Here is a 16771-nt window from a genome sequence, read left to right as displayed (position 1 = left end):
CCAGTTTGTCTTAGGTGAATCTCTCAGTCAGATAGGCTGTGAGTTTTAATTACCAGCAAAAGTGCCTGTCAGAAGATGAAGCATGGCTCCTCTCTGTGTACACACAGGAAGATGTGTCCTCTGTTAGATAGTGAGATATGCTCACAAACGCAGGCTGTGTTTACAGACCCACAAGTCAGAACTCTTCAAAAGTCCCTCCTCAGCAATCCCAGGCCATGTATATTTCATAGGCTGAGCCCATTGATTTTGGAATGGATAAATGATGAGGAGCAGTGATGCACTTTGATGAGAGCAACGTGCAGGTGGTTTCTCTAAATCCTTGCTGAATGTGGTATACAGCCCTCCACACTCCTAGTCCTACTGTGTGAAGCATGCTGACACAATACAAAGTAGAGGTGTACTGTAATATGCAGTAGGTACGGTATAATATTGATAGTTACCAAATTGCCTCTCGCTGTTGTCGTTACAGATACGGCACTGGGTATTCCTGACTTGCTGTCCGGGGACGTGCTCCACCAGTTTGCAGTACATCTCTGGTCCTGTCTCTCCACAGGTAGCGTTGGTGCTGATATCTGCCATAGAGGCCAGGTTCAGCACCGCTGGGAACAGACCTGAGGGAAGAGGATCGGGAAACATAAGGTACTTCATACTATACACTTCACATGCGGTACCTCTAGCTGATATACAAACAATACAAGGTTGCCTGACCAATTCTGTAACATTTTTGTCACTTCCTTCACTGCCGTTGCTGTACTACGAGTGGAGTCCTATGGTGAATAGGCCCCAGAGAAAGAGAGGGATGTGTCCCAGGCCAGTGTGACAGGTCTGACTCAGAGTTCACAGAGAGGAGAGTGAGCCTCCGCAGGTATGAGATTGTAGAGTAGAGCCACGGTCTGTCAGGTTTATACCCGCAGTCTCCCCCTAGCTCACGGTCCTGTAGAGGAGTGAGGGACAGCATCCTTCATACATACAGAACTGTTGATTTCAAGCAATGGCAGAAATATGACCCCAATGGTACATATCTGGCAATGGTAGGAATAGCTGAGACTTCACAATCAGGGCTGGTGTTTGATCTCTCTCTGCCCCTCCATCAGAAAACGTAAACAGACAACAGTTTCTGGTTTAAAATGAAATACTGTACAGAGCTGTTGGTTCAGAAGAGCTTCAATGGGAACGTAAATAACAAGTGTCCATGGGGGATTCGATAAAAAGGAACTGTATGTGTCCTTAGTTCTGCGAGAGTGAGAGAGTGAGAGAGAGAGAGAGAGAGAGAGAGAGAGAGGGAGGGGATCTCATCACGTGCTGAGCCAATGTTGCCCCCTTGTTCTGTTATGGCTCTGTATGGGAAGGAAACACTGACTGAGTGTATCAAAGACTGGGCCCATTGCTCTGAAATGGCTCCCAGCTGTTCCTCCAGATGTCCAGGCCAAATGAACTGTGAAGAACATCTGAAAACTGCAGAAAATTAAGTTTTACGGATGCCTATGAGGAACTCTGTGGCGCGATAGCACTGACATTCACCAGCTGATGAAGGTCTAAGAACACTGGCCTAACTGTTAAAAGTCAAATGGTGAGGTAGTATGGTAGCGTACAACCTCTAAAATACACTGTGCCCTACGCTCTGGAACTCAAAGCACTACTTGGTTAAAGTCCGTCCAAATCTTCATACCACCTATAGGTGTTTTCCCCTCACTCACCCAGCCACTAACACTGGCTGATTAATAAAACAGTGTCTAGCTCCATTTGCAGCACCACATTTAACACAGCAGGGACTGTGAGCGGAGCAGTTGCCCTGAAAGCATAGGGGTGAATATCAGTACTGGAGCAAGGCATTTGACTAGGTTTGAAGAGACATGAAATCACTGTATCATGAGGCTGATACTTACAAAGGGACCTTAGAAGACGCAACAGAGCTCTGAATGAGGACGGTTCATCCAGAAATATCCCACTACGTTCTATTAGAGTTTTTCTCAGCGGACGGCAATTTCTCTTCGCTTGTATCGAGGTCAAGATTTCAAATTCTCATCAGAGGCAACAGAGGGAGGAATAGTCACGGAATAAGAAAGGACTATCATCAGCTATTATCATACTTTACATTATTACTGTATAATCTAAATGTCAATGGTTATGGCTAAGTACCTCATACTGGTATTAAATTACACTGGCCTTTTAACTGACGCAAGGTGTATTTGAGGCATTGATGTTCACATACAGACAGTTGTGTCCCATATACTGTTGCTCTATTGATTTCCAACAGTGATAAGCCAAACAGGCTACAGTATGTATGCTGCTAGGGGACCTGCTACTGCTATTGTACGTTAGTATTTTATTGAATAAGGAGAGGGTGGGTTTCTGATCGTGGGCCTGTGTTTGATATATGAAGTATGGATGACTAGGCTGGGCTGAGTCTATCTCTCCGTGCTCTCTCCAGCCTCGGATCAATACTACTGTGGATGCAGCTCCCATTCACATCATGCTTCTGCTGATTCTTCATTCAAGTTGATAAAACAAATGATTGTTTCATGCTGACTCTCCCGCTAGAGTTGTCTGCCAGATTCTTAGAAAGAGATGGATCTTTCTCGCCTATCATCTAAGAGTTTTCCAAGTGTGGTTCTTTTCCCTTCATTCAAAATGAATGCCTGACCGGCTCAATGTCAGGAATAAAGAGATATACAGTACTGTAGATCTACTTGAAAGATTTCTAGTTCTATTTCTAGTTCTAGTTTGTCATGAAACATCTGCTTCACATTTAGAATACTCAGTTGATATGCAACACTACTCGCTTGTTGCGTAATGCATTGTAAAGCTTCATTTCATCCAGTACACAATAAACATACACAGTATTACTGTAAAAAGAAAAGCAACCAAAAACGTAGTTGTTTCAACAGATTATTATTAAGTAACCAGTTCCACAGCATTTTATTTTGTTTACTCAACTTTTTGGTCCAAGAGTTACCTGAATAACAACAACAAAAATAATTGGCCCAAACAGGTCCGACTTGAGGAAACATTGACAAAAATTCACTGAATTTAAAACGATGTGTTTGCTCAATTTGTCTCATATGTTCTTTTAACTAAACTTAACAAAAATATAAAAGCAAAATGCAACAATTTCAATGATGTTGCTGAGTTGCAGTTTATATAATGAAATCAGTCAATCCAAATAAAAAAATTAGGCCCTAATCTTTGGATTTCACTTGACTGAGCAGGGAGCGCAGGCATGGGTGGACCTGGAAGAGCATAGGACCACCCACTGGGAAGCCAGGACCTGCCAATCAAAAATGAGTTATTCCACACACCAGGGCTTTATTACAGGCATAAATACTTCTCAGTGTCATCAGGTGTCCGGGTGGCTGCTCTCAGACGATCCCGCAGGTGAAGAAGCTGGATGTGGAGGTCCTGGGCTGGCATGGTTACACGTGGTCTGCAGTTGTGAGGCTGGTTGGACGTACTGCCAAATTCTTTAAAATGACATTGGAGGCGGCTTATGGTAGAGAAATTAACATTCAATTATCTGGCAACAGCTCTGGTGGACATTCCTGCAGTCAGCATGCCAATTGCACTCTCCCTCAAAACTTCAGAGGCATTGTGTTGTTTGTCAAAACTGCACATTTTAGAGTGGCCTTTTATTTTCCCCAGCACAAGGTGCACCTGTGTAATGATCATGCTGTTTAATCAGATTCTTGATTTGCCACACCTTTCAGGTGGGTGGATTATCTTGACAAAGGACAAATGCTCAATAACAGGGATGTAAACAAATGTGTGCCTCAAAAATTAGGGAAATAATTTTTGTGCATATGGAACATTTATGGGATCTTTTATTTCAGCTCATGACACACAACACTTTACATGTTGGGTTTATAGTTTTGTTCAATATATAAATTATTATTTGGGCATCTTAACTACAGAAGGCTGTTCAACGGGTTACACACACAGAGTGCTTTTAACCTCTAATGTTTTCAACTTACATAGTTGACATACATGATTACATTGTGCATGTTCATTTATACAGCAATTATTATTCAATCATGTCCTCACTGGGGATTTGAACTCACAACCTCCTAGTTCATGGCATTCTGAGCTTCCTGCTACACCACCATGTCTGTGTCAATTATCAGTTAATCAGACTATTCTATTCTATTACTATTAATCAGACTATTCTCTTTGATTTACTTATTTAAGCAATTAGATGTTTTTCTGTATAGTTGTCTAATGTTGGTGGGGTATATTACTTTTAATGTTACTCCTTAATCACTATGATCAATCAAATATTTGTCTTGAGTATACCTTTAACAGAGCTGAGATTTACTTTGAAGTGCAAAGTTTCACAATACAGGTGAAATCAATTATTGATACAGACATGGTGGCGTAGCAGGAAGATTGGAATGCTGTGAACCAAGAGGTTGTGAGTACAAATCACAGATGAGACGTTGAATAATTTTTACTCTATAAATTAAGATGCACAATGTAACGGTATGTCAAATATGTAAGTTGAAAACATTGTATGATAAAAGCACTCTGTGTAACTAGTTCCGCAGCCTTTTTATAAGGTAAGATGCCCAAATAATAATTACTAGTTAAATGAACACATGAGACAATTTGAGCAAACACATAATTTTAAGTTGACTGAATTCTTGCCTACGTTTTCTCATGTTGGAGCTAAGTTTGGGCTAACTAAAAATGCTACGTTCAGCTAACACTTTGACTGAAAAGTTGAGTAAATAAAAATAAAACCTGTGGAACCAGTTACTTAATAATATTTAGTTGAAACAAGTAGATATTTTTACAGTGTACAACAACATATAGGCTCGGGACAATAGGCTACTTCCGGACTCCCTGCTCTCCCAGTTTTCACACCCTGATCGGTTGCACCTGTCCTTGTGTTTGTCTCCACCCACCTCCAGGTGTCACCCATCTTCCCCATCATCCCCTGTGTATTTATACCTGTGTGCTCTGTTTGTCTGTTGCCAATTCGTTTTGTTTGTTAGGTCAACCAGTGTTTTTGTTCTCAGCTCCTGCTTTTCCCAGTCTCTCTTTTTCTAGCACTCCTGGTTTTGACCCTTGCCTTTCCTGACTCTGAGCCTGCCTGCCTGACCACTCTGCCTGCCTCTGCCCCTGAGCCTGCCTGCCGACCTGTAACTTTGCCCCACCTCTGGATTGTTAAACTCTGCCTAAACTGACCCTGAGCCTGCCTGCCGTCCGGTACCGCTGCCCCACCTCTGGTTTACTGGCCCCTGCCTACATTGACCTGTCTATTGATTGCCCCGGTTGGAATATTAAACCATTGTCAATATGACATGTCTGCATCTGGGTCTTAACTTAATTTGTGATAGTAGTTGAAACATATTGAACAGTGAAGAAGGCCCTGCTCTGACATATGCCAGCAGACTGTTTGGTTGTCCTTGAGATCCGTGTCCACATTAGACAGTTTAATCCTGATGCTTAATGTGTCTGGTAAAAAATGAGTACATCTTAAAGGGGTCACGCAGCTGCCCATTGATTGATACGGCAGTATTTATTTTTCAACTTGCCTGTATTCATCATCGTGGCAGGGTGCACCTTTAACACGCTACATTATATCTGCTCAATGCCAAAGCCCAGTGGTGTAGCACTCAATCACTCCTCTAGATGGGTCACCTGTCCAGTCCAGCCCAGTCATCAGCCTTAGCCTCAGACGTGTGTTTGTGCGCTCGTGTGTTTGTGTGCACTCTCCAACACACATCAGTCTCACACTGCACACGTACTGCAGGGGATCGATACAGGTCTGACACAAGGACAGCATCACCACGACAGCCCCAAAGACGGATACATATTCTCAAATAGAAATCCAACTAAAAAATCCATCCATAAGATGAAATATACATTTTGGCATAAATGGTGATGGCTAGCAAAGCTCACTATGACATATGGATTAATGCAATGCAAAGTGGCCGCTGCTTTTCTTGCTGATAGCAACATTCTATTCCAAAAAAAAAAAAAAAATCCATTAGCTATTGTTTATACCCTTTCTTCTTTCTCAAGGGCTGTTAGTGTGATCACATCCCACACTGGGTGATGAGGGATTGAGAGTCCCACCAGACAATTATGGAACAGTTAAGACCTCTGTAATGCAATCTTGAGAGGGAGGAGAGGGGGTTGGAGCCCCCACCACTGACTAGCAGGCTTTGATGAAACAACATGCCGTTTCCCTAGTAACTACATCTGTGGACATCCGCTAAGAAATGAATGACTTCCTTAATAGAGGATAATGACACTTGTAATTTGCAATTGGACAAGTTTTTTGTTGTTGTTGTTTTTGTTTTGTTTTAGCAATCAGTCATTCATTAGCATGTTGAAAGGCAGGATGAATGTTCTTTGGTTTCTTTCCTTTGGACCTGGATTCAGACAGAGACGTCCAGGGAGGGAAAGAAAATATGAGGCAGACAGACAGACAGACAGACAAACAGACAGGAAGCAGGATGTTATACTCTAAAGGCCACATCCATGTCCTGAAGTGCTCTAGGATTACACTGAAAACACAGATCCTGACTTCCTAGACTATCAACGAGTGAAAAACAGAAATGAAAACAAGCATGGATATGTAGCATGGATGGGATCAAGGCCGAATAAAGACCAGTCTGATGTCTTTGAGCAGCAGGCAAATATTCTGCAAGCTACAAAAACAGAACTTAAAGAGCTATCTCACTCCTTCCACAAATAGCCATAAAAAAATATCCCAACAGATGAATCAATAAAAAACTGACCTTTCGCATCAAGTTGGAATACATCCACATCATTGATGTACATTTTCTCTGTAGTCGTAGTCCTATACGTCATTGTCATTGCATTCTTCATCATAATCAACACCATCATCATCATGACCACCATCATGATCATCCCAATTAGGCCCTATTTCAATTATCGTCATTTCAGCATAGAGCAGCTGTAAACACGGGCATTTTTTTCAGTTCACGAGACATTATATTATCTGAATTCCCTTCTAAAGACAACATGAATCCAACATGGGATCAATGAAGGTGAGACGCCTGAACTGTGAGCAGCATCTGAGAGCCTTTCAAATGCCTGCTGCACTTCAAGAAGAAATCCACTCATGGTGCCTTCAATCAATGTTTGATTTACTGCCTTGAACAATACACTGTCACCAGATGTAAGATTCATCATATTCAAGGTTGCACCATAACAGAAACAAACCATAACTAAACCCAGTCTTCTTCCTAGAACACAAATACAAAAGGATAGAGCTCTTAGAGCGCACAATCTCAGGTTATTACACAACACTTAAGAAATGAAGTGTCTTTATTGAACAGTTACTTGACTGTTTTAGATTCATTTTTCTCTCTCTAAATGGAGTCATTGTAATCATGAGCATAGCGAAATGTTGTTGTGTGTGAATTTAACCTAAGCTACATTCCTTTACAGGTGTTGTGTAGTTTTTACTCTCACAAAGTCCTCCTATAGTTCTAACTAACTATTGTATAAAACGGTACATTATCCAATCCTTATTCAGGCTACTTTTCTTCAGTCTAGAAACATTTACAAGTTTACGTAAGACCATCAATTGATCATTAGAACCTATTTCAAATGTAACAAAAATGTTGATTGGAAGTGTGTGAGTGTTTAGGTTCGTGATAAATACAGACCCAGACCAAATGTTTTCCTGAAAGTGTTCACAAGCTAACCTCAGACTTGTAAACAGGAAAGCACCCGGTTTAGACCCTAATCTTGGAAGCAATACAAGCTGTCTAGACATGGCGAAGTTCACTGGGTTCCTCATGCAGGTCAAGACTATTCATGAGACCGCAAAAGACCCTGATGGCAGGCAAATGGACAACACACACACACACACCCATAGCACTTGTACATCCTCAGCGATCACTCAGGTCGAGTTTGATTGAACGTGAACACACATACACACGACAGGAGGCTGGTGAGAGGTGGACAGCTGATAATAATGGCTGAGATCATTACAATGACCCCAGTCCTTCCCGTATAAGGTACCACCAGCCGCCTATGATACACACACATAAACACACAGTGCATGCAACAATCTCAGTTTAGTAGGATTCCAATGTACAGTATCGGAGAGGGAATAATTGGGAAGCTCCACTTGGGTTGCTTAATCTGCTCTTTCACTATCGATACCACAATTCTCTTAAATTACATACCACCAAAATGAGGTTGCATTCTATTTCATTTTATGTCAAATAAAGAGGTGCAGTCAATCTGCAAAGTCATTTCACTCGACATTGACAGAAGCACAGAGTAATTTCTGTTAAATTGGCACTGATTAGCTGCCATTACTAAGTAATCATTCAGTCAGAGAAACCCAGGGTATGTTCAGGGCTAAAAATGTAAGAATTTCATTTGAAATTCATATCGAAAATTATAGTAAAAAGGATGTGTCAGACCCAAGTGCATACCACACAGCTAAATATATATATTTGAAATTCATGACATTTCAAAGATCTTAAAGGGATACTTCTGGATTTTGGCAATGAACTTCCCCAGAGTCAGATAAACTCGTGGATACCATTTTGTGTCTCTGTGTGCAGTTTGAAGGAAGTTGCTAACCAGCATTAGCACAAGTTCTAACTAGCATGCTAGTAGATACCCATAGACATCCAGTCATTGCGGTAACGCTAGTAAGCCTTGGCTCACGAAACTACCTCTAACTTCCTTCATACTGGACACAGAGACATAAAAATGGCATCCACAAGTTCATCTGACACTGGGGAAGTAGTATCCCTTAAAGTATCACTTTAATAGGAATCTTAAGAAAGCGCTAGATCATACGCTCATTCCTCAAATGTTCTCTCCCTCCTATGGTTCTAAAACAAAACATATTAATCAAGCTCCTGCGGAAAGTTTCCAAGACTATAGTCCCTCTACTGTAGTCGTATTCTATACATAGTGACAGGCATTTCCACAAGTCAACTGGATAGAAAAAGATTTGAAGATCAACCAGTGCAACAAAATGATTTGATATGAGCTCGTAATGGTGCCGATGTGACGTTCCACCAACTGTGATTCTATCGCAACTGCCATCAGGAGCTACGTCTCTGACTGAGAGAGAGAACACTCTTGAGACTTCGTTACTTCATCAAATTCACACGTACACTTTTCTATGACAATAGATCTTCTCTCAGAATTCATGTCTGAAAGTGATTTTCCCAGTCTCCCCCTACTCCCCACCGCCCCTCAAGACTGGGGCCCACTGGAATGTCCTATGACAACAAGTGTCTCTTTCCCAACAGCTCTGAGACAACACTACCCACAGTCCTCGTTCCGTCAGTGACAGCACAATCGTAAAATCATCTGAATGCCTTCTCTTCTTCTATTAATGGACGATATTAGCCAGGCGGGTCACTCTCCTCCCTCCCTCACCTTACCCTAGCTGCTCCTCTCCCGTCCCCTCCACAGTAAGTGGTCACTGTGATTTAACGCGGTGCGGCCCAGTCATCTGTAAATCTCCCGTGAAGCAGCCTGTGTCCGGCAGTAGGATACCCAGGGTGATTTAACATGGTAACCATCCCAGTTTCATTAGGACTCGACCTCTTACAGGGCTGAAGCACTTCCTCATGACAAACCCAGCCAAGGCCAAAGCAAACAAGCCAATGCTTCTTACATGTTTATAAAAGGAAGTAGTGGATATCTCTCCCTCTGCTGATTTACAATGTTACGAGCATATAGATATGACTCAACAACTTCATTAATTCCAACGGATGTTAGTTGTTTGGTTCTTCTTCAATTCAAATGAGAGGGATTGTAGTTTGGTTCAAATGCGAATAGAATATACTGTAATACATGATCAATGACACATAGGGCGACATTTGTATTTGTAGTTTTATTTGATGTCCTATTAAGAGAAAGATAGACATAGGCTAGTGATGAAACTCCCTCAATTTCAGCATGAATGATGGCAGCATGAATGATGTATGGCAAAGCAAACAGGTTTCAACACTACAGTAGCCCTACAAGCCAAATGAGAAAGATATATAAAGATATACAGTATAAATTGTGCAGTAAATTCCTAGGCCACACAACCTGCAGTATTCCCTGCCCTGTTCTGGAGAGCTTGTTTCCCATTGTAGTTTACTGTGTTTTCCTGATGGAGATTAACAATATGTAGTAAACTGCTATAAATTGCAGGTTTTACTGCAAGTAAAGATGCTGCGAGTCGTAATTCACATATTCCGTTTGACAGCTTTTTAGCAGATTTCTGCCCATAAAATGCTATAGTTCATAAAAGCGACCAGACTGCCTTTATGGCGAGTCCTTTCGTCAAATGAGAAAATGTAAGAAAATATAATTAGAATAGAACATCTGTTCGCTCTAAAGACCATTTTGTTTAAAGCGTTGAACACTGCAGTTAAAGGTCTGACTTCTATATACTTTACTTTATTGCTTCTAAAGCGGTGCGCATGGCCCTGTAGGGGCCCATCCTGGTGCTCTGAGGTGGATGATTTGGGCCCCTGGAAGAAACACCTGTCAAAGTGCCTTTAAGTGAGGAGGAGCCCCAGCCCCACCTCCAGCTCTGGTCCCAGCCCCACCTCCAGCTCTGGTCCCAGCCTCACCTCCAGCTCTGGTCCCAGCCCCACCTCCAGCTCTGGTCCCAGCCTCACCTCCAGCTCTGGTCCCAGACCCACCTCTATCTCTGGTCCCAGACCCACCTCCAGCTCTGGTCCCAGACCCACCTCTATCTCTGGCCCCAGCCCCACCTCTATCTCTGATCCCAGACCCACCTCCAGCTCTGGTCCCAGACCCACCTCCAGTTCTGGCCTCAGCCCCACCTCCAGCTCTGGTCCCAGCCCAACTTCTATCTCTGGCCCCAGCCCCACCTCCAGCTCTGGTCCCAACCCCACCTCAAGCTCCGCTTCCAGCCCCACCTCCAGCTCTGGTCCCAACCCCACCTCCAGCTATGGTCCCAACCCCACCTCCAGCTCTGGTCCCAACCCCACCTCCAGCTCTGCTTCCAGCCCCACCTCCAGTTCTGGCCTCAGCCCCACCTCCAGCCCCACCTCCAGTTCTGGCCTCAGCCCCACCTCCAGCTCTGGCCTCAGCCCCACCTCCAGCTCTGGCCTCAGCCCCACCTCCAGCTCTGGCCTCAGCCCCACCTCCAGCTCTGGCCCAGTGAAAGTCCAGCTGTCTAAACGGTAAACAGAATGTGGTCAGGGGGCTTCTGTTTGGCTAAATAAATAATGCCATGGAAGAAGAGGTGACTCAGACTGTCTGAAAGGACAAGACCAGGAGAAAAAGTGTGTCTGCGTGTGTGCATGTGCGTGCATGTTGTGTCTTGTGTATTGGATATTTATGTTCCCAGACATAGGATGCACAACAGGTAGTGGGAACAGAACAGCAGTACCACAGTGGAGGGGAGAGAACATTTGGCGGTGTGTCTTCCAGAAGTTCTGTTCCTGTTACTCTACTCAAGTCTGGGCTCTGGCCTGGGAGGGGCTTCACTGTTTCTCCACCTCCTACACCCTTCCTATCTTTGCATGGGTCAGTCCAAAGGCCACATGCATTTTTCCAGTTTTACATTCCAAGTATTCTGTTCCAGTCATTAATCAAACAAGACATCTATTTACCACAACATTTACAGGACACAAATGAAAAATGGTAAAACCATTTAGTCCCCCCCGCCCCCCATTTCTCTCAGTCCCAGCAGCATCGTGGACGCTGTGTACTCTCTACTTTCCCCTACAGTAAAGTTTCTCTTCCAAGAACAGCATGCACTCACATCTGTATTTTCAATTACACTATAGAGTTCCCAGCCTGGAGAATGTTGTTATTTCCTTTGATTATGGCCAGAAAGCTTTTAAACAGTGTATCCCAGAGAATATTCACTTTCTACCTTCCCCTTAGTAGACCTCAGTGGAAAAAAGTACTGATCATCTCACTTTACCAGAATCTCCTCTGTACTACGGCCCTCAGAGAGTACAGCAAATCCACTGCACAATCTCAGCCATCTGAATCTAACTCAATTCGATTGAGTTACAAAAATACAGTGGGGCAAAAAAGTATTTAGTCAGCCACCAATTGTGCAAGTTCTCCCACTTAAAAAGATGAGAGAGGCCTGTAATTTTCATTATAGGTACACTTCAACTATGACAGAAAAAAATGAGAGAAAAAAATCCAGCAAATCACATTGTAGGATTTTTAATGAATTCATTTGCAAATTATGGTGGAAAATAAGTATTTGGTCAATAACAAAAGTTTATCTCAATACTTTGTTATATACCCTTTGTTGGCAATGACAGAGGTCAAACGTTTTCTGTAAGTCTTCACAAGGTTTTCACACACTGTTGCTGGTATTGTGGCCCATTCCTCCATGCAGATCTCCTCTAGAGCAGTAATGTTTTGGGGCTGTCGCTGGGCAACACAGACTTTCAACTACCTCCAAAGATTTTCTATGGGGTTGAGATCTGGAGACTGGCTAGGCCACTCCAGGACCTTGCAATGCTTCTTACGAAGCCACTCCTTCGTTGCCCGGGCTGTGTGTTTGGGATCATTGTCATGCTGAAAGACCCAGCCACGTTTCATCTTCAATGCCCTTGCTGATGGAAGGAGGTTTTCACTCAAAATCTCACGATACATGGCCCCATTCATTCTTTCCTTTACATGGATCAGTCGTCCTGGTCCCTTTGCAGAAAAACAGACCCAAAGCATGATGTTTCCACCCCCATGCTTCACAGTAGGTATGGTGTGGTTTGGAAGGTTTGGATGCAACTTAGCATTCTTTGTCCTCCAAACACGACAAGTTGAGTTTTTACCAAAAAGTTAAATTTTGGTTTCATCTGACCATATGACATTCTCCCAATCTTCTTCTGGATCATCCAAATGCTCTCTAGCAAACTTCAGACGGGCTTGGACATGAACTGGCTTAAGCAGGGGGGGGGGGGAGCAGGATTTGAGTCCCTGGTGGCGTAGTGTGTTACTGATGCTAGGCTTTGTTACTTTGGTCCCAGCTCTTTGCAGGTCATTCACTAGGTCCCCCCGTGTGGTTCTGGGATTTTTGCTCACCGTTCTTGTGATAATTTTGAACCCACGGGGTGAGATCTTGCGTGGAGCCCCAGATCGAGAGAGATTATCAGTGGTCTTGTATGTCTTCCATTTCCTAATAATTGCTCCCACAGTTGATTTATTCAAACCAAGCTGCTTACCTATTGCAGATTCAGCCTTCCCAGCCTGGTGCAGATCTACAATTTTGTTTCTGGTTTCCTTTGACAGCTCTTTGGTCTTGGCCATAGTGGAGTTTGGAGTGTGACTGTTTGAGGTTGTGGACAGGTGTCTTTTATACTGATAACAAGTTCAAACAGGTGCCATTAATACAGGTAACGAGTGGAGGACATAGGAGCCTCTTAAAGAAGAAGTTATAGGTCTGTGAGAGCCAGAAATCTTGCTTGTTTGTAGGTGACCAAATACTTATTTTCCACCATAATTTGCAAATAAATTAATTAAAAATCCTACAATGTGATTTTCTGGATTTTTTCCCCCTCATTTTGTCTGTCATAGTTGAAGTGTACCTATGATGAAAATTACAGGCCTCTCTCATCTTTTTAAGTGGGAGAACATGCACAATTGGTGGCTGACTAAATACTTTTTTGCCCCACGGTATGCTCTGATCTTCATCTTCATGGCCAGGTCTGCCAATCAAAAATACATTCTAATTTAGTCATAGTATACCATTAGTTGATGAATCTACTAGTTAATTGGATCATTTTTTAATTCAATAATCAAGCATTAGCGTGAAGTTGACAAGTCAGTGGGGTTTTCTGTGCATCATAAATGTGTGCAGTATGCTGTTGATAGGTAAAGGCATCTAAAGCTGAATTAGTCTACCGTTTCCATTGAAGGGACCTCAAACAAGACAATGTCATTTCTTAGATGAGTTTTTTAGAGTAGAAATAGCCCATAGAATAAGTTAAGAGTATGACAGTGAGTAAAAGACAGACTGCTCGCTGTCATGGTGGTGGTGCTACTGTATTTCATCCTCTTGTCAAGCCTAGATTAAATTAAATCCAAACTAGAGAGATAAACACGCGCGAAGGACAGTGTTCAGACTTCCTTTAGATCAAGGACAGTTTCATTTTCGGCTCACAGCTCTGTAATATCAAATAACAACTCATCTATTAATTACAGCAGCAATGGATGTTATTAAGGTTAGAATATCAAAACTCTAAAGTGATTAAACAATTAACCGGTTTAAATGGTAGTCAGGCTAAATAGTCTGTAGTCCGACAATATGTGGGACAGTTGGTAGGTAGCAGAGAGAGCAATAAGGCTGTGACTTAATTTCCTGTAAGGCATCCCTTTAGTAAATGTGTAAAGTTAGCTTGTTTCTCAGATGCTTATTTCATCCTGGCAATCATGTAACTGTGATATTTATAGCTTTGCCAAAAGAAATAAGACCGGCGATATTCCAAAGATCTAAATCACAGGAATGTGACGGCAAAAAGGAATGGTCATGATTCAGTGCGATGCTTTACCTAATGTCAGCGCTCATTCGAAATATAGGAAGACATTTTTATAATTCATTGGCTGGCAGGGAAAGAATCCTGCCGAAGCCCTTCCTCCTATTGAAATGAAGGCAGAGTGAGAATGGGGCCCCACGGTGCAATGCATGTTATACATATGTTAAAAGCCCATTCCACTTGTCGAGGTGCTATTTGTTTCCAATGAATCACAGCTAAGCACCTCCAACAGACATCTCAATAACACCTTATTTGCTGGTACAGCAATATGTGTAACAGGAAACAAATGGAAATGGGATTCAAGCACGGGAAATGGGATTCACGCCTCTCAGACGACAGGCACAGGGAAGCCAAATAGCCATTAGCTTGGGAGGCTTACGTGGGACTTAATCTCCTCTGCACAGAGCAATCTCAGGCAGGCCAGTGTGGGAACAAATACAAACACAAGGAAAGGGAAGAGACTACATACAGACCTGTGGCTACTTGAAGGATCTCTGTGACACTTCAGCACGTTGAGTTGATCCTCATTACTTAGTCTGTGCCATATGTTGTGGGTTCAACTCGCGAATGTACCACAGTCTTCTTTCGGCCAATTGAAAGGAGGCGTGACGGAGATCCCTTGTTGGTTGCAGTGGGGACAACTGGATGGAATGCATACATTAGCAATGCAAGCCAAACCTGATGGTGTAATACCGTGTGTAATGTCTCCCCTGAGACACGGCTGGCTATGGGGTTAGGCTGATGCATGGGAACTATGGGTCGGACAAATAGTACGGTGCATGTTTCACGGTGCCAATGCACAAGGAAGAAGGCAATGACCACAACATGATTCTAATATGTCTGTATAACGCACCTATTGACAGATAACGGAAAATACCCGATATCGCAGCCTGTGTAATTATCCACTTTTCACGCAAGATATGTGGAGAAATGTGAACTGAAATACAGACTATAACATGATTTAGACTCGCTATAGATTGAGAATATGGGCTTTAGCAAAGTCACAATGAACCTAGCTTGAAGATGTTTTTTTGAACAAATGACTTGAGGCAAACGAGTACAGACGGCTCTAAAAATCCAAGTCCCTTCTGCAGAGCAGAATTAAGAGTTAGCGGGTGACTGTTGGCAATACTTTGTGAAGTTGCTCTCCAAACAAGCTGCCCACGTGTTTCAAATGTGACAAGAGAATCCATTTAGTGTGATACAATGGTCAAGTACTTGGAAGCTGAGAAAACATCCAAGGAATCTCCTGTCATTCAAGCTCCCTAGAAAGGAGAAAGAACTGACTTTGTCTTTCATACGCACTTAGAAAGGAATACCCATTTTCTTCTTTATTAGGTGGCTTGATCTGGAAGGAAATGAGGAATTCCAGGCAAAATTGGTAGCCTTGCCGATAACAAACCAACACCTCTATTCTGTTGCTTCTGAGAGCAAAAAACATAGTTATTACATCCAATAGTCCAATAGAAGACTAGGATGCTGTCATTACAGAATCCATTTTATTAGAATGGATCAGTTCAGGAAAAGTAGGCCCTACTAATGCAGGATTCAAAAGGATGTTGAGTGTAATGTCTCAGGTAGATGACCCCAGGTTTCTGTTCTGCTAAGTCATAGGGGACACTACCCTTTTGATTAGTATTCTTCCTATTTACCTACTGTCCAGTCACAGCCAGGCCTGAGAATGTCACCTGTGAATAATTTACTTCCAAGACATCGTTCAATCATATTCTAGACCCCCAGAATCCTCAGAGGTTATGTGTCTATTTCAGGGGGTGTAAATGGTCAGACCCCTTCACCAAAATAACATATCGGCTCAGCACAGACAACATTCATATTTCATGTGCCCCTGCCTGCTAACATTTACTCTGTTGCCTGCTCCAGTGTGGTTCACCCAGAAAATCTGTAATGGGAAATATGTCACCCAACATAATAAGCATTTTATTTTTTCCCAAAAATGTCTTCTGTCCCATCTGTCTTTTGATGCATTATGAATTCAATCACATTTATTTTTTTCTCTCGGTTGGCTGTGGCTTTGTTTGTAATGTAGTCATCTTAGAGGTGCTGTGAATGTGGCTGCCTGGCTGGTCTGAAGTGCAGAGTTTTGTGGGGTTTTCTCAGAGCCACACAGTGTGCACTAGAGAGGAGAGGCACTGGACTGCACTGAGGTCAGGGGCCATGACCCTGAGAGGTCAGCTGAACACTGAAGGCAATAAAAGAACATAAACACTAGTCGCATCCCATGATCGTGGAAAGGGCTATTTTTGTGTTCTTATGCTCAAACATGATTACAAAACCAATGG

At 42.8% G+C, this 16771-nt stretch overlaps 1 protein-coding gene across 9 annotated transcripts in view; it reads right to left on the bottom strand.

Annotated features, from left to right (window-relative positions):
- Nucleotides 1-16771, bottom strand: part of lama2 (laminin, alpha 2) — a 135860-nt gene that overhangs the window by 114193 nt on the left and 4896 nt on the right. For all 9 annotated transcript variants that reach the window (XM_042300691.1, XM_042300695.1, XM_042300693.1 and 6 more), the window contains exon 2: nt 441-611. In XM_042300691.1, coding sequence (XP_042156625.1) covers nt 441-611 — 171 coding nt within the window. The remainder of the gene's footprint in view (nt 1-440; nt 612-16771) is intronic.

This window comes from Oncorhynchus tshawytscha, linkage group LG18 (assembly GCF_018296145.1).
Source record: "Oncorhynchus tshawytscha isolate Ot180627B linkage group LG18, Otsh_v2.0, whole genome shotgun sequence".
Classification (NCBI taxonomy): domain Eukaryota; kingdom Metazoa; phylum Chordata; class Actinopteri; order Salmoniformes; family Salmonidae; genus Oncorhynchus; species Oncorhynchus tshawytscha.
Note: the sequence above shows the minus strand (reverse complement) of the source record. Positions and strands in the feature narration are given on the sequence as shown.